Source organism: Pleurodeles waltl, chromosome 3_1, assembly GCF_031143425.1.
Source record: "Pleurodeles waltl isolate 20211129_DDA chromosome 3_1, aPleWal1.hap1.20221129, whole genome shotgun sequence".
NCBI lineage: Eukaryota > Metazoa > Chordata > Amphibia > Caudata > Salamandridae > Pleurodeles > Pleurodeles waltl.
This window is the reverse complement of record NC_090440.1, coordinates 24,341,149-24,356,478: the sequence shown is the minus strand read 5'-3', so window position 1 is coordinate 24,356,478 and position 15,330 is coordinate 24,341,149. Positions and strand designations below refer to the sequence as shown.

At 47.0% G+C, this 15,330-nt stretch overlaps 1 protein-coding gene across 3 annotated transcripts in view; it reads left to right on the top strand.

The window, feature by feature from the left end:
• Positions 1 to 15,330, top strand: part of CRY2 (cryptochrome circadian regulator 2) — a 377,643-nt gene that overhangs the window by 188,554 nt on the left and 173,759 nt on the right. For all 3 annotated transcript variants that reach the window (XM_069221752.1, XM_069221753.1, XM_069221754.1), the window contains one exon: positions 10,838 to 10,978. In XM_069221752.1, the coding sequence (XP_069077853.1) occupies positions 10,838 to 10,978 (141 nt within the window). The remainder of the gene's footprint in view (positions 1 to 10,837; positions 10,979 to 15,330) is intronic.

Sequence of the window (15,330 nt, the reverse complement as noted above, 5' to 3'; positions counted from 1 at the left end):
AATCTGGCATTGGCTTCTAGCCAGGAACCTGTCGCTAGTGGCAACTCACCTGCCCGGCATCCAGAATGTTCAAGCGGATGCCCTCAGTCGGGTAATAAGCGAGAACCACGAATGGGTACTACACGACGACGTCGTTCATTCCATTTTCGCACTCTGGGGTACCCCTTCTACAGACCTATTCGCAACCCCAGAAAACAAAAAATGCCAAAACTTCGCCTCCAGATATTACCATCCAGGGACACTGGGGAATGCCCTATGGATAAGCTGGTCAGGGGCATTTCTTTACGCCTTTCCACCGCTTCCCCTGATTCCGGCAGTTCTCCAGAAGCAGTCCAATGCTCAGACCAAAATGATCCTAATTGCTCCGGAGTGGCCACGCCAGTGGTGGTTCCCAGACCTTCTTCACCGGTCACTCAAACCACACATCAGACTACCATATCGCCCGGACCTTCTCACGAAGTTCAGAGGGCAGATATCTCATCCCAACCCCTCATCGTTGAGTTTGGCAGCATGGCTCCTGAGCTAGTGCAATATGGACATTTGAACTTACCTCAGGACTGTATGGAAATTCTGAGGGAAGCAAAACGCCCTTCCACACGATCAGCCTATGCAAGCAAGTGGAAGAGATTCTGCATTTGGTGTTTACACAACAACATTGACCCGGTTTCTTGTGGAGAACAATCTATCTTACCATACTTGTTAAGTTTGGCAAAATCGGGCTTACAACTGTCGTCAATAAAAGTTCACTTGGCGGCGATAACAGCATACAGAAAGACTCCTTCACAAACTTCCTTTTTTCGGATTCCGATTATTAAGGATTTCCTAGAAGGTTTAAAAAAGGTTTTTCCTCCCATTAGAAAGCCTTCTCCTCCATGGGAACTGAACGTTGTCTTATCACGTCTGATGCTGCCGCCATTCGAGCCGATACACAAGGCATCGCTGCAGCATCTCACATGGAAAGCTGCTTTTCTGGTGGCAATCACTTCAGCGCGTAGGGTCAGCGAAATCCAGGCCCTTTGCGCTCAGGAACCCTACACGGTTTTTCATTCTGCAAAAGTGGTAATGAGAACTCATCCAAAATTTCTACCTAAGGTAGTCTCCGACTTCCATGTGAACCAAACAATTTCATTACCGACTTTCTTTCAGAATCCAGCTACTCCTGCTGAGAGAACTCTGCACTCTCTGGATGTAAAGAGAGTATTGAAATTTTACTTGGACAGGACAAAAAGCTTACGAAAATCACAACAGCTTTTTATTAACTATGGCCCAATCAGAACAGGTTTGGGCACATCTAAACAATCTTTATCCAGGTGGATTGTTTCATGTATAATGTTATGTTATCAGTTAGCAAACAAATCCCTTGGTGGTAGACCAAAAGCCCACTCGACCAGAGGGAAAGCAGCTACTGTAGCCTTGATGAGAAATGTCCCTTTGGCAGAAATATGCAAGGCTGCCACTTGGAGGTCGGTCCATACCATTACTAAGCATTACTGCCTTGATACAGACGCTAGGGCAGATGCTCAGGTTGGACAGGCTTTGCTCAAGAATTTGTTTGCATGATTCATGTTTTTCTCAGTATTCTTATATCGACTCCACCGCGGTTATGGGGATGGGCTTGCTACTCTATTCAATGCTTATGACTATACATGGAAATCCCCTACGAGAGAAGGAATGGTTTCTTACCTGTAACTCCAGTTCTCTCGTAGGGGTATTTCCATGATAGTCATAAGCAACCCTCCCTCCTCCCCGGTGGAGTTCATATAGAAAAAGTTGCCATAAATATGGTTGATGTTGGTACTCCAACAAAGCTTGTTCCAGGTTAAAAGCCTTCAAAAAGAACTGAGGCAACTGCCTGTTGCTGTGCATGATGGGATACAGGAAGACTTTGCTTTCTTAAAGGCACAGCTCTATTTACATTCTGTATAATGACAGCCTATGGGCTACACTGCCCTGCATTGTTTTATTCTCATCAGAGGTGTAAATAAAGTATGAGAATGTATTTGTTATTACATTTCTAGAATAAATAGGTGTTTGAACATGAATTTACACTACTATTGATTTTCTTTTCAACAATTTGGCCTGTGTAGCTGTTCACATAGGCTGCACAATGTTATTCTTAAGTGTTTTTTGACAGACCTTTTATTCAAACAGCTGGTGTTTGCACTTAAGAATATACTTCACATCAGTGCTCCGGGGTCCCCGCAGGCGCGCGGAACTATTCAATGCTTATGACTATCATGGAAATACCCCTACGAGAGAACTGGAGTTACAGGTAAGAAACCATTCCTTATTATGGTAATACAAATCCTAAAATACTGTATGGGCAATACTCCAACTGAAGGTAAGTAAACACACTATTAGATACACATTAGCAATCAGGAAAAAGCATAGAAAGCAGTAGGCTTTGGTAAAAGCAATAGCAAATAGTGAGGGCCCTAGGGAAGGGCCAAACCATATACTAAAAAAGTGGAATGTGAAAGACAGTCCTCCACCCAAGGAAATGGAACCAGTAGAGGGGAGCCGGAGGAACTAGGAACCCCAAGAGGTAAGTACCAGGGTGCCCCCCGCGACCAGTAGGGAAGTAAGTACCGGTGTACTTTGTAAAAGGACTGTGCAAGATCCAGACAAGACTGAAAGAAACCAAAGGTGGATCCTGGCAGAAGAGGACCTGCAAAATAAGGGGACCAAGTCCAGTTCGAGTGTCCAGCTGTGGCAGGAGCCACTACTCACCCTTCTGTGGGTGCAGAACCAGGTCGAGGGTGGATGAAGAAAGTCAGCAGTGCAGCACAAGAGCAGAAGAGGAATTCCTGAAGTGATGCAGGTGATGTCCCACTTCGGCAGTCATGATGCAGTCAGTCAGTTGTGCTGGAAAACCACAAACAAACCTTGGCAAAAGCAAGAGTCGGCGAAGAAGGTTTTGTAAGGCTGAAGAGGACCAGCAAGGTCCAGGGGACATGGCCCAAGGAGGGGAGTCCGAGGTGACCCTCAGCGGCTAGGAGAGTCACAAGAAGAGGATGAAGCCCCCACAGGCGACCCTCGTCACAGTGAGGCCCACTCAGCACACCTTAAGAGGAGTCCCACGTCGCTTAAGCAGCAGGCAGGAGACTGTGCTTTGCAGGAAGGAGTGCTGAGAGCCGGGGCTACACGGAGCCTGAAGATCCCTTGGAGGAGGAACAAACAAGCTTTGGGAGCTGCAAGATTCGTGGTGCACAGGGTACTGTCCTGCAAGGAGAGGCAATGGCTTACCATCTCCAAAGTTAGACAGCTGGTAGAAACGACTAAGGGGACCACCACCTGTGATGCAGGATGCACACAGTTCCGGAGAGGATCCACACAGCCGGTCGTTGTTGCAGTTGGTGCCTGAGATGCAGTGGAGTGACTGCTTCACTTCAAAGGAGATCCCTTCTTAGTTCTTGTGCAGGCTGAAGACTCGTCACCCTCAGAGGATGCACAACCATGAAAATGTTGCAGGTGCTGGAAGGAGCCGGAGAAACAATGTTGCAGAACGGAGACGTCGCTGGGGTTGGAAATTATCGGCTCCTGGAGGGTCCAGTTGCAGTCTTGGGGGCCAGAAGAGGAAGTAAATGATGCAGAGGAGTCCATCCTGCTGGAATCTTGCATGTCGAATCTGGTGACTCACCCAAGAGAGACCCTAAATAGCCCAGGAAGGGGGATTGGTCAAGTCACCTAGCAAGGTGACGACCCATCAGGAGGCGTCTGTGACATCACCTGCCTGACCTGGCCACTCAGATGTTCCCAGGGGCTTCTGCCCACCTTGAATTCAAGATGGCAGAATCAAGTGGCCACCTGAAGGAGCTTTGGGCACTACCGCGGGGGTGTTGATGGACAGGGGAGTAATCACTCCCCTTTCCATTGTCCAGTTTTACGCCAGTGCAGGGACCAGGGGTCCCCGACTGGTGCATACTGGTTTATGCAAGGAGGGCGCCAAATGTGGCCTTCAAAGCATACCGGTGCCTTGGGTAGGCTACCCCTCACAAGCCACGTAACACCTATTTCCAAGGGAGAGGGTGTTACCTCCCTCACTCACATGAAATCCTGTGTTCTGCCTTCCCATGCCTGAACTGGTCAAGCAGCAGGAGGGCAGAAACCTGTCTGAGGGGTGGCAGCAGTGCAGGCTCCCCGGAAAACCCCAGAAGACTAGTAGGAACAATGCTGGGGTTCTGCTAAGGAGCCCCCAGAGTGCATGGAATCATACAACCAATACTGCAAACAGTATTGGGGTATGATTCAGACATGTTTGATACCAAACATGCACAGGTTTGAAGTTACCATTATGTATCTGGACACAGGTAAAATGGCTTCCCCTCACTTACGAAGTCCAATGTAACAGGGCTGCAGTTCATAGGGGCACCTCTGTTCATGCAGGAGTGCTCTCACACACAGGTACCTGCACCCTGCCATCTGGGCTAGGAGGGCCTATCATAGGGGTGACTTACAGTAACCTGGTGCAGTGACCTGTAGTGAAAGGATGCATGCACCTTTTCATGCAGGCTGCAGTGGCAGGCCTGCAGACACGTTTTGCATAGGCTCCCATGGGTGGCACAATACATGCAGCAGCCCTTGGGGAACCCCTGGCGCCTCAATGCCCTGGGTACCTAAGTACCATATACTAGGGACTTATATGGAGGCACCAGTATGCCAATTGTGGGGTGTGCAAAGTCCTAAGCAACCAAATTTAGATGGAGAGAACACAATCACTGGGTCCTGGTTAGCAGGATCCCAGTGAAAACAGTCAAAGCATACTGACAGCAGGCAAAAAGTGGGGGTAACCGTGGCAAAAAGAGGGTACTTTCCTACACATACCTCTGGATTTTCAGATGCAGTTGAAGCCACTTTGGTTGATATGCCTTTTGATGGTGCCCACTTATTCTGCGCATAAGCTGACTCTGCTTTGAGACCTTTTCGCTACAGATGGAGTAAAACAGCAAACTAGCTCTGCTTCTTGATACACTCTGCCTAGCCAGTTCCTCCCATACTGGTTTATATGGGTCATTTATATTTGCCTTTTCTCACAGATGAGCCAAGCTTGGGCAGTGCCCGTGCGTTGCCTGTTCCACCTGATGATAACACCCAGTGGGTGTCTTCTGCAGAAATTATTCTTTCTTATGCTGTCAATGACAGGTTATGTTTTTTTGCACTCCTTGGCATGTATATTGCCTTGGGACCCTATGGGAGTTTTCATGCGCAGCACTTCAAGGCTACTTTCTTAATGGTGTTTTGCTAGCATTGTGCGGATGCACAGTCGCTATGTTCCCTGTTCTACAATAGGTGGTGTAGAAGTGGTAGATTTCCACTCTATGCTTGTCGATGACAGCTCTTTAGCTGTTTATTCTATTTTGTTTAATAAACGATACCTGATACACAGGTCTTACAGTTTTCTTCACTTTGAAGAAGAGCTTGGGCTCAGAATTCGATACCTTTATGGTATGTACCTTACTCTAGGTGGAGTATATTTTTGTATGCTTGATGAGCACATATATGTATTATAGGAAAGTACCATCTTTCTAGCATAGTTACCCCCACTTTATGCCTGATGACAGTATGTTTAGACTGTAATTCACTGGGATCCTGCTAACCAGGACACCAGTGGCTGTGCTCTCTCCTCTAAATTGTGTTTCTTGTTAACTTTATTGCCCGGAAATTGGCATACTGGTAAACCCATGTAAGTCCCTAGTATATGGTACTTAGGTACCCAGAGCATTGGTACACCAGGGATCTCCCGTGGGCTGCAGCATGTGTTGTGCCACTCACAGGAGCCCTCCTGGACACCTCCGAGGCCTTCTGAATCTGGAATCTGTCCTTGGGTTCCCCCGACCTGGTCAACCGAGACCTCTGTCGACTTCAGCGAGGGTTTCCGACGCCCCTTCACCCCTATGCATCCAAGTCTCCTGGTGTAGGTACTCCTGGTTTCTGGGTATCTTTGGGTGGGGGCACTCTCCAACCTTCCTCCTGTCCTCGGGTTTCCTCGGGATCCACAGGGAGAGGTCCTGAAACTCATGAATTCCAATGCAACTTCCCTGTGTTAGCCTATGGGATGACATGTTAGGTAACCACTCTGCATCTGGTCACTGGGGACATATACGTTACTTACCTCTAATATTTTCATTCTTCCCTAGCCCCTAGCTAACTACCACACTTACCTTGGTTGGGACCCCCTATAGGGCCCTGTACATTTTATGCTATTTTTGCTTGTTATTTGGTGTATATATTCTGTGTAGATATCTCCAAAGGGAGATATACCAATGCTAGTCTAGTAGTTAGTGCTGTAATAAAGAATCCTTTATTTATTTTTGCAACACTTGTGTGGTTCTTTCTTGTGTGAGAGTTACTACTGTGGTATTGCAAGTGCAAGGTCCCTTGTTTGAGGGTACAGAGTTCTCCCCTCTGTATGGTGTTGTGTTTTCTAATTTATGAGTATCCCTTATAGGGAAGTGTTGATATTGGCAACTCCTAGAGAAGTCTCAACTTTATACTACTATTAAGACGTTTATGTATACACTATTACTTGATGGTAGTGTCTCAGGCAATTTGTATTACTCTGTCGGTTTGGATGTCTGTATTTTTCCTATGTGTTATGATATCCACTATAGGTTCCATAATGTTGTATCAGTATGGTCCGACTAATTACTCAGCTTTATTTTTGTCTCCATAAGTAATAACTTATTCTTATTAGAACATAGGTATTTAATTATTTACTCCTATGTCAGTATATATATATATATTCTAGAGGTATTTATATTGTCTCTAGTTTTGTTTCTTAGGGGATAAAACAGATTCTATACCAGTAGTTGCTATTGTTGTACTCAACCTCATTTTTGATGCTTTATCCAGGGAAGATGGACCTTTCTCTGTGTTTTTACAGAACAGGTCTGGTTAGGATAGAACTTAATATGGCAAAGAAGTATTGTTCAGTGGCATGGCCAGCTGATCTACATTTCACAAGTATCGAACATGCAGTTCGGATCTGGATATATGAGCAAATTAATTTATATTGATAAGGTCATTTAGCAAACTTGTCCTAAGTAATGGGTAAAGTTATCCCCATGATATCAATGTCTTTGTGATTTTTATTACTGTGGTCTTTTTTCACCAGCTCTTAGGGGTGAGCATGCATGGGTTCTCATCCCATTAAGGGAGCAAATAGTTTTATATTCATATTGTTGGGTTGCTTCTGACATACATTTGTCATACTAACATGGATGATCTAATTTCTATGTTTTTAATGTCTTAAGGTTTTATTTACCTGTGGTTCCTTCCACATGTTTTTATGTTGAAGAGTATGCTATTGTTCAACTAAGTTAATATGAATGTCTGGTCTTTTTCTATTGTTCTTGACCGGTTTTGCTCTACTTAGAGACTTTTTAATGGCCTCAGTTTGCAGTCTCTCCTCTGGGGTAGTATGACTTTGGTATCTGATTCTAAAGTAAGGAACCTGTGGCTAGATTGCTCTATCAGATGAACAAGTTACTTACCTTTGGTAACGCATTCTCTGGTACAAACAGGATCTAGCCACAGATTCCTTAACAGCCCTCCCATCATCCCCGCTATGCGAACTGAGTCCTCTTTTGTCTCAAAGATTTTGTAATGGAAATTCATATCCTGAATTCTGATTTCAGTGACTTTTGACACAAGGATGTCTTTTCTTTTAGCGCACTGTTTCAATAGGCAGTTTCTATATGTGGCTCCACGCTTTGAGCGTGGAAAAATAGTCACTGTAGAAAATGGGGTTAGAGAGGAGGTTATGTGGACTCCAGTGACGTAACATCCAGTGAATGCTCAGACTTGTTGGGGGAAAAGGTTTCCGGATCCAGTCTAAGATTCTAAAGTAAGGAATCTGCGGCTAGATCCTGTCTCTACCAGATAATGTGCTACCAAAGGTAAGTAAATTGTTCATCTATTGACTGGTATGAGGAACTAGGAGAGGGCCGGTCGACCGGACACCTTTCCAGATTCTAGCTTGCTCTCTCCCCCCACTGTGCATACGGAGGAGGGAGCTTCCTATACAATGGTGGTGCGTAGGACACCTGTCAGTGGCTGTCCAGACTAACCTCTTGACAGAAGTGCTACAGCCTGGGCTTTCACTTCTGAACCCCTTTTGCTCTTTATTGAAGCATTTAATGACGTCCTGCTAGAAACCTGGTCCAAACTCAGCACAGGAGCTCTTGTAAATAGGACAATTGCCCACTGCCATTGCCCTGCACCATCGCCCTGCACCAGACAACCCTAATTTCCTCAGCTAACACCCACCCCTAAGAGCTTGGTAGTCCAAGCCTCAACTTCCCACTGCATGTTTCCTTCTGCTCCCCCCGATAGGAAATCCAAGAGGCTGGACAAACTTGGGAAGAAGATGTGTTCTTCCACCAACCTGGCATTGAGGTCGGTGAACACCTCATGCTTATTGGGCCGTTTCTCGCACACCTTATGGGACATGGTTGTGCAAGTGCTGCCACAGGTCCAGCGGAGACCAGGGCCATCTTCTTCCAAGCAGTGATAGATGGGAGAGATGCAGCAAAGTTCATGATTAGGTGAAGCTTGGATACAACTGAGTCGCTGAGCAGAGTGGTTTCGTCAATAGTGGACTTACGGACATGCCCTTACAATGTATACCAGTACTGAAATTTTTACACATCATTTGAATGATGTAACCTATCATCCAATGCAATATGATTTTTTTCTGCATAGGCCCGAATTTAAAGCCATGTAATAGTTTCTCTCAAGCAGTTTCAGAACAATGCACAATGATGCCAGTGGAACATGAGAATTTCCAGAACATTTTGAAATTATCAAATCACAACGAGAGAGTATGAGGGAGCGAGGAGGAAGGCAAAAATAGAACTCAACCGTACTCTGCTCCCAAAATCACTACAAAATCACAAAAGGGGAGTACGGGGTTCTTTTAATATAACGAGGGATGAATCAATGGTGTACCAATTGCAACACCAGAACCCTCGTGATCCTCTGTTAGAGGTAAAGTATCTATTGAAAAGGTGCTGTGGAAAGTTTGGAGGACATGGTGGGGAATTTCCTTTACGGACTAGGTGGTCTCACACACTATATAGTGTCATGCTTCATCATATGACCACCTAGCCCCACCCAGGTAGGACAGTGCCACCTGGGCAGACTCGACCTCATTGTTAAAGGAACAGGAGGGAGTGCGTAAATTAGTTCTGATTCTGGAAATAGAGGGATCCAGCTAAACTAAGGAATAAAAACACCTAAACAGATACCTGTGTGATAATTTAATAAAAGGTTCTGTTTGATGTGGCTAAAAAAGTGGAGATTGGGACACCTCTGTGAGAGCAAGGACTCACTGGGTCACCTATCTAGGAGGAAGGAGCTGACATGTTTCTGCCCTCAGTGGTGAGCTATGGAAAGTCTCAGGGCATTCATCAGGGTGATGGATCCCTGCTAATCATGCTATGATTGTAAATAAGTGTGGTGAAAGTATATTATATAGGGCCTACGTTGCCAGGAAATACCTGGGCGGGGGCCTATTGGAAGTAAAACAAATCAACAATGAGAATAGCATTTCAGGTCAAGGTTGATGGTAGTAGATTTACGGGTTAGGCGGCACACACTGCAATTGCCACAGGGGTAGTGGCCTGCTGGAGGAGGAGTATGCCAGAGCGTAGTCTGTCTGGAACGGGGCTTTTCTTTAGGTCTAGTGTGGACCTAGTGTCTGACTATAAGGGGACACTCCCTCTCCTGGACACCAGAGGCTAGTAGCCTCTAGGGATAGGGTAAGAACAACTAATAGATTCACATGCGACCCTCCATCCTCCCCTGGAAAGCTCACCGTTCTGTGTTCTTTCCTTCAGATACTCGTGCTTTGGAAAATCTGAGTGACTGGAGCTTCTTACAGGAGGGTTCTAGAGGGAAGGGAAGCCTGATTGGCTGAAACTTAGGTTTGGTCCTTTTTCTCACATAGACAAGGATAGGCTACTAAGGTGGGAAGTCTTTGGGCATTTTTTCCACTATAGTTACTATTACATTGCTATTATAATGTACCGGGGACTCCCATCTCAACGATGGGGAATGATTCAAGCATGTGAATCTATGAAAGATTCTAATACTGGAGAACTACAGTTACAGGTAAGTAACTAATTTTCATCTCTACCTTTGGTATCTTTCATAAATTTCACATGCCTGAGTACTCCTACATACTGAGCACTGATCATAATGAGCACTCCTGAATACTGAATACATCCAGCTAGCAAACCTCAGTACAATTTTGTTACACAGTAGTATTGCTACTGGCTTAACTAATATTTACATTGGGTTTAATATGTCCTCGTCTTGCCCTCAGCTGGTGAAAGAGCCAAAACTCCATATACGGAAATGTTAACGAATAAAGTAACTCTACACATCATTCTGCTTAAGGGAAGATTACATTTTATTAGCTGATAGTAAAGCAAGGTAGGCACATATAGAGGAAGAAAGGAGAATGGTGCCAGAGCCTCTCAATTGGCTGTTCATGTTCTCAGTGCCAATATTTTATCTGTGCAGAATATGGGCTCCGTAGTCCCCAAATACTACATTTACTGAATATCTTTTCCTACCTTACTTGCTTTTAGTTGTAAACGCCTACCAATTAAGTCAACATTCTTTGCAAACAGTATTTAACTGAAATTCTGATTATATAATTCTGTTTATTTCACGGCACTTATTGAGTAGAAATTTTCCATAGCCTATGTTGAATGTTACCATAACCTGTATGTTTCATAATGTTGCTGACTCTTAAGCTATTGTTTTTCAAAACTTGCATTTCTCGTGTTGGTCTGCTTTTTGACTCCACACACTATTTTGATTATTTCAGGCATGGGTCGCCAACTATGAGAGGCCAAGAATGAACGCAAACTCTCTGCTGGCTAGTCCTACAGGTCTCAGCCCCTACCTTAGGTTCGGTTGTTTGTCATGCCGCTTGTTTTATTACAGGCTCCGTGACCTTTATAAAAAGGTAAGAAACATCTGAAGTGCAATTTCCTGATAATAGAAATTAATTGCAGCTGCTCTGTTGTGTTGCTTACATCCTTGTGGCCTTTTTAACTCTGTGTTTTAATTTGGTTTCATGTCACCTAAAGTAAGCTGAAAACCTACTTTCCTTCTAGTTTTACAGGGTTATGTGTCCCGTACACAGTTAACAGTTATTTCTGCAATGTAGCATCTACAGTGTTGACCATAAATGTAGAAAGTAGCTGCCTGTATACAGGAATACCAGGCAACATCAAATCCAAACAGTATATGCATTTATAGAAGCTGAAACGCTGTCATTTGTTAGATGCGTCGCTGGTTGCAGGTTTTCGACTCTGGAGACAGGCCAGTAGGGCTGGGGCCAAAGCAGTTGTCGTCGTCCGTCATCTTTGCAGGCTTGTAGGTCAGCAGTCCTTCTTTGTAGTTCAGGTTGCAGGAATCTGATTTCCTTGGTTCTTGGGTGCCACTAAATACTAAATTTAGGGGTGTGTTTAGGTCTGGGAGGGCAGTAGCCAATGGCAACTGTCCTGGAGGGTGGCTACACACTCTTTCTGCCTCCTTCCTGAGGGGAGGGGGGCACATCCCTAATCCTATTGGGGGAATCCTCCAAAATCAAGATGGAGGATTTCTAAAGGCAGGGGTCCCCTCAGCTCAGGACACCTTAGGGGATGTCCTGACTGGTGGGTGACTCCTCCTTGTTTTTCTCATTATATCCCCTGGACTTGCCGCCAAAAGTGGGGCTGTATCCAGGGGGGGCGGGCATCTCCACTAGCTGGAGTGCCCTGGATCCTTGTAACACGAAGCCTGAGCCTTTGAGGTTCACTGCTAAGTGTTACAGTTCCTGCAAGGGGGGAAGGTGTGAAGCACCTCCACCCAGAGCAGGCTTTGTTTCTGGCCTCAGAGGGCACAAAGGCCCTCACTCCAGGAGGTCAGAAACTCGTCTCTCAGCAGCAGGCTGGCACATACCAGTCAGTCCTGCACTGAAGGATTGGGTAAAATACAGGGGGCGTCTCTAATATGCCCTCTGTGTGCATTTTTTAAAATAAATCCAACACTGGCATCAGTGTGGGTTTATTATTCTGAGAAGTTTGATACCAAACTTACTCCAATATTGGAACATTCATAGATTCACATGCTTGAATCATTCCCCGTCGTCGAGATGGGAGTCCCCAGTATAATTTACACAAGTAGTGTCAAGATATAATAATAAAGAAAAAAGGCCCGAGGCCTCTTCAATTTAACAGTCTATCAGAGTCATTTTGTGAAAAGGACCAAACTTGAGCATCCACCAATCAAGCGACAGCACCCTCTAGAATCCTCCTGAGAGAAGCTCCAGCACCTCAGATTTTCTACCGCACGTCGTGCTAGGAAGTCTCCTCAGAGCTCTGCTCTTTCTTCACACTTTTTCAACATTTTCTCTCAGAGAAACTTATCTAAATTGATTTGTCAACTATTTTCCAACTATGTCTGACAAGGAGAAGAGGGGTCTTTTCAGAGACTGCAAGACTTGTGGAAAGAAAAGGCTTCATTCTGAAGTCCCTCACCAGGACTGCATTTACTGCCTCTACCTAGACCATTCAGCTAAAGACTGTAAGATTTGTCGTACCTTTTCCTCTAAGACTTTAAAGGACAGGGAAGGCAGATTATTGATATGGCTGCAGAAACTAAAACATAGAGAAAATCCAGTTTCTGATGGATACAACTACCTGTGGATTCCTCACCTAATGAATACTCCCATGGCGCCAGCATTCAACGGAAATCTTCTTCCTAGTCTCTGCACGTCGACGAGGACGTCACTCTAGCCCACGCGACGCCGTCTGACGTCATACAGGCAATAAGAGGTCCTCGCTGACGTGCCGACGTCAGTTCCCTTTTTTCCGTGCATTCGAAACGGTTATCTTCGAGGGAGCTACTGTTACTTTAGCAGTTACAGTGTATTTTCTGCTGCGTAGTTCTTCTCTGCGGTAACAATGTCTCAGAGAAAGTCGGGTTTCAAGCCCTGTCGAGAGTGTGGGGGCAAGATGTCCGTTACAGATCCTCACTCCGACTGTCTCTGGTGTTTGAGCTCTGACCACGACGTCGTGACTTGCGATTCATGTCAGCACATGAATCCGAAGGCCCTCAAAGAACGTGAGGCTAAGCTATTCCTGGCGAAGTCGAAGAGAAAGGAAAAACATCACAAAAAGTCTTCCTCGCCAAGGTCTCATCGGCGTCATCGAGACTCCCAGCGCCGTAGAGATTCACGGCGTCATTCCAGCAAGGAGACTCGTTCGAGGTCGCCTTCGGCTCGGCGTCGGAGGACTTGGGAGGTCAGTCCCACGGTCACGCCGCATCCATCAACGCCGTTGCCCTCTCCGGCGTCACCGACTTCGCCTGGACAAGCATCTGTGGTTGAGGTGATGCAGCCTCTTGTGATGTCTCCGGCGTCGCGGACGTCGAGGCCGGCGTCGGGGTCGCCTTCGATCCAGGCACCTCAGTATCCGGCTTTCCCCGCCCCTGGAGCCAATGGTACCGCATTTCTGAATGCGATGTATACCATCTTTCAGCAGATGGCTCCAGGAGGGGCTCCAGCTGGTCCTTCGGGGCCTTTGGCCTTTTCATTGGGTGATCCTGCGCCTCTTCGGCCGGCACCCTTTATGCCCTTTCTCCCTTTTTGGAATGTGGGCTCGGCGCCGGTGTCGGCGCCGGTGGCCGCTCCGGTGGCTTCAGAGGGATTGGCTCCGGAGGTTTCCATCCCGTCGACGTCGGGATTTCGTCCTGTGACTCCGGTGGGTCCATTGGCTCCAAGATCTTTTCGTCCTGCTCCTTTATCAGCGCCGAAGCTGCCTGTGGCGCCGGATGCGGCGTCGGATGCTTCTGGAGATCAGCGCCGATCTTCGACTTCGGCAGAGGCCATGTCGACTCCGCGTATTGAGCAGAGACTACATTCGAGGAGGCGTGCTCTCCGTCTTTTGGAAGAGCAGGAGTACCAGCGAGTCCTGGAAGAAGGAGAGGTTGAGGACTCTGGTGATAGACTGCATGGTCTGGATACGGCCAGTGGGCTGGATACTTCCCCTGAGTGGGACCTTTCATCTCCAGGGGAGTATACGGAGGAGGCTGCTACCTTTCACGCGGTGGTGAGGAAGGCAGCTAACTTTCTGGACCTGCCTTTGCCGGTGGCAGAGGCGAAGCAGAATTTATTGACGGAGGTGCTGCATCCGGCCTCTGCTGCAGCGGAGCCTCTCTTGCCGTTTAATGAGGCTTTGCTTGATCCGGTGTTGGAGGTGTGGAAGAAGCCTGTATCTTCCTCAGCAGTTCATAGGGCTGTGGCCAGAAGATATCGGGCTGCACCATCTGACCCTGGCTTTCTTTCAAGACACCCTACGCCGGAGAGCTTGGTGGTGCAAGCCTCCTGTTCATCGAAATCAGCGCCTGGATCTTTCCCGACGGTACCTGGAGACAGGGACTCCAAAAAACTGGATGCGCAATCCAAGAAAATATTCTCATCTTGCAGTTTGGCGTTGAAGGCCACCAACGCAACTTGCATTCTGGGGAGATATATCCATGCTCTTATGGATGATATTTCATCTTCTTTTACGGAGCTTCCCCAGGGACTCTTGGATGTTGTCTCGGACGCCCAGGCTGCCGCAACCCAGATTATCCAGTCTGGGCTGGACACGACCGACTTGGTGGCTAGGGCGATGGGCACGGCTGTGGTGGCGAGGAGACAGGCCTGGCTCCGTAATTCAGGGTTTTCTGCGGACGTGCAGTTGACCCTATTAGACCTCCCGTTTGATGGGGACAAACTGTTTGGAGCCAAGGCAGATTCGACGTTGGAGCGATTTAAAGAGAGCAGGGCCACAGCCATCTCGTTAGGGCTGCAAGCTCCTTCTTCCTCAGCCTCTTCCAGGTTTTTCAGGAGGTTTCGTGGATTTGGGCCTGGCTCTTCCTCCTCTTCCTTTCGGGGGAGGTTCCAGCAACCCGCCTCTTCCCACCCCTATAGATCATTTAGAGGGAGAGGTAGGGCCCGCACCAGAGGAGCCTCTCAACAGCACTCTGCCTCTTCCTCGTCCTCTGGAGGGTTGCAGCAGGGAAAGCAGCCTTAGTCTTCCACCATTTCCCACTCACTCCTCTCCTGTAGGGGGAAGATTACGGCATTTTCTCCACAAGTGGGAGACTATTACAACGGACACTTGGGTTATCAGTATTGTGGAAAAAGGCTACACCCTTCCCTTTCGGGAGTTTCCGGTCCCCCTCCCGCCCAGCCCATCTTATTGTTCAGAAGAACATCTCCTGTTGCTAGAACAGGAGGTTCAAGTCCTCCTTTCAAAGGGCGCGGTGGAGTTGGTCCCAGAGCAG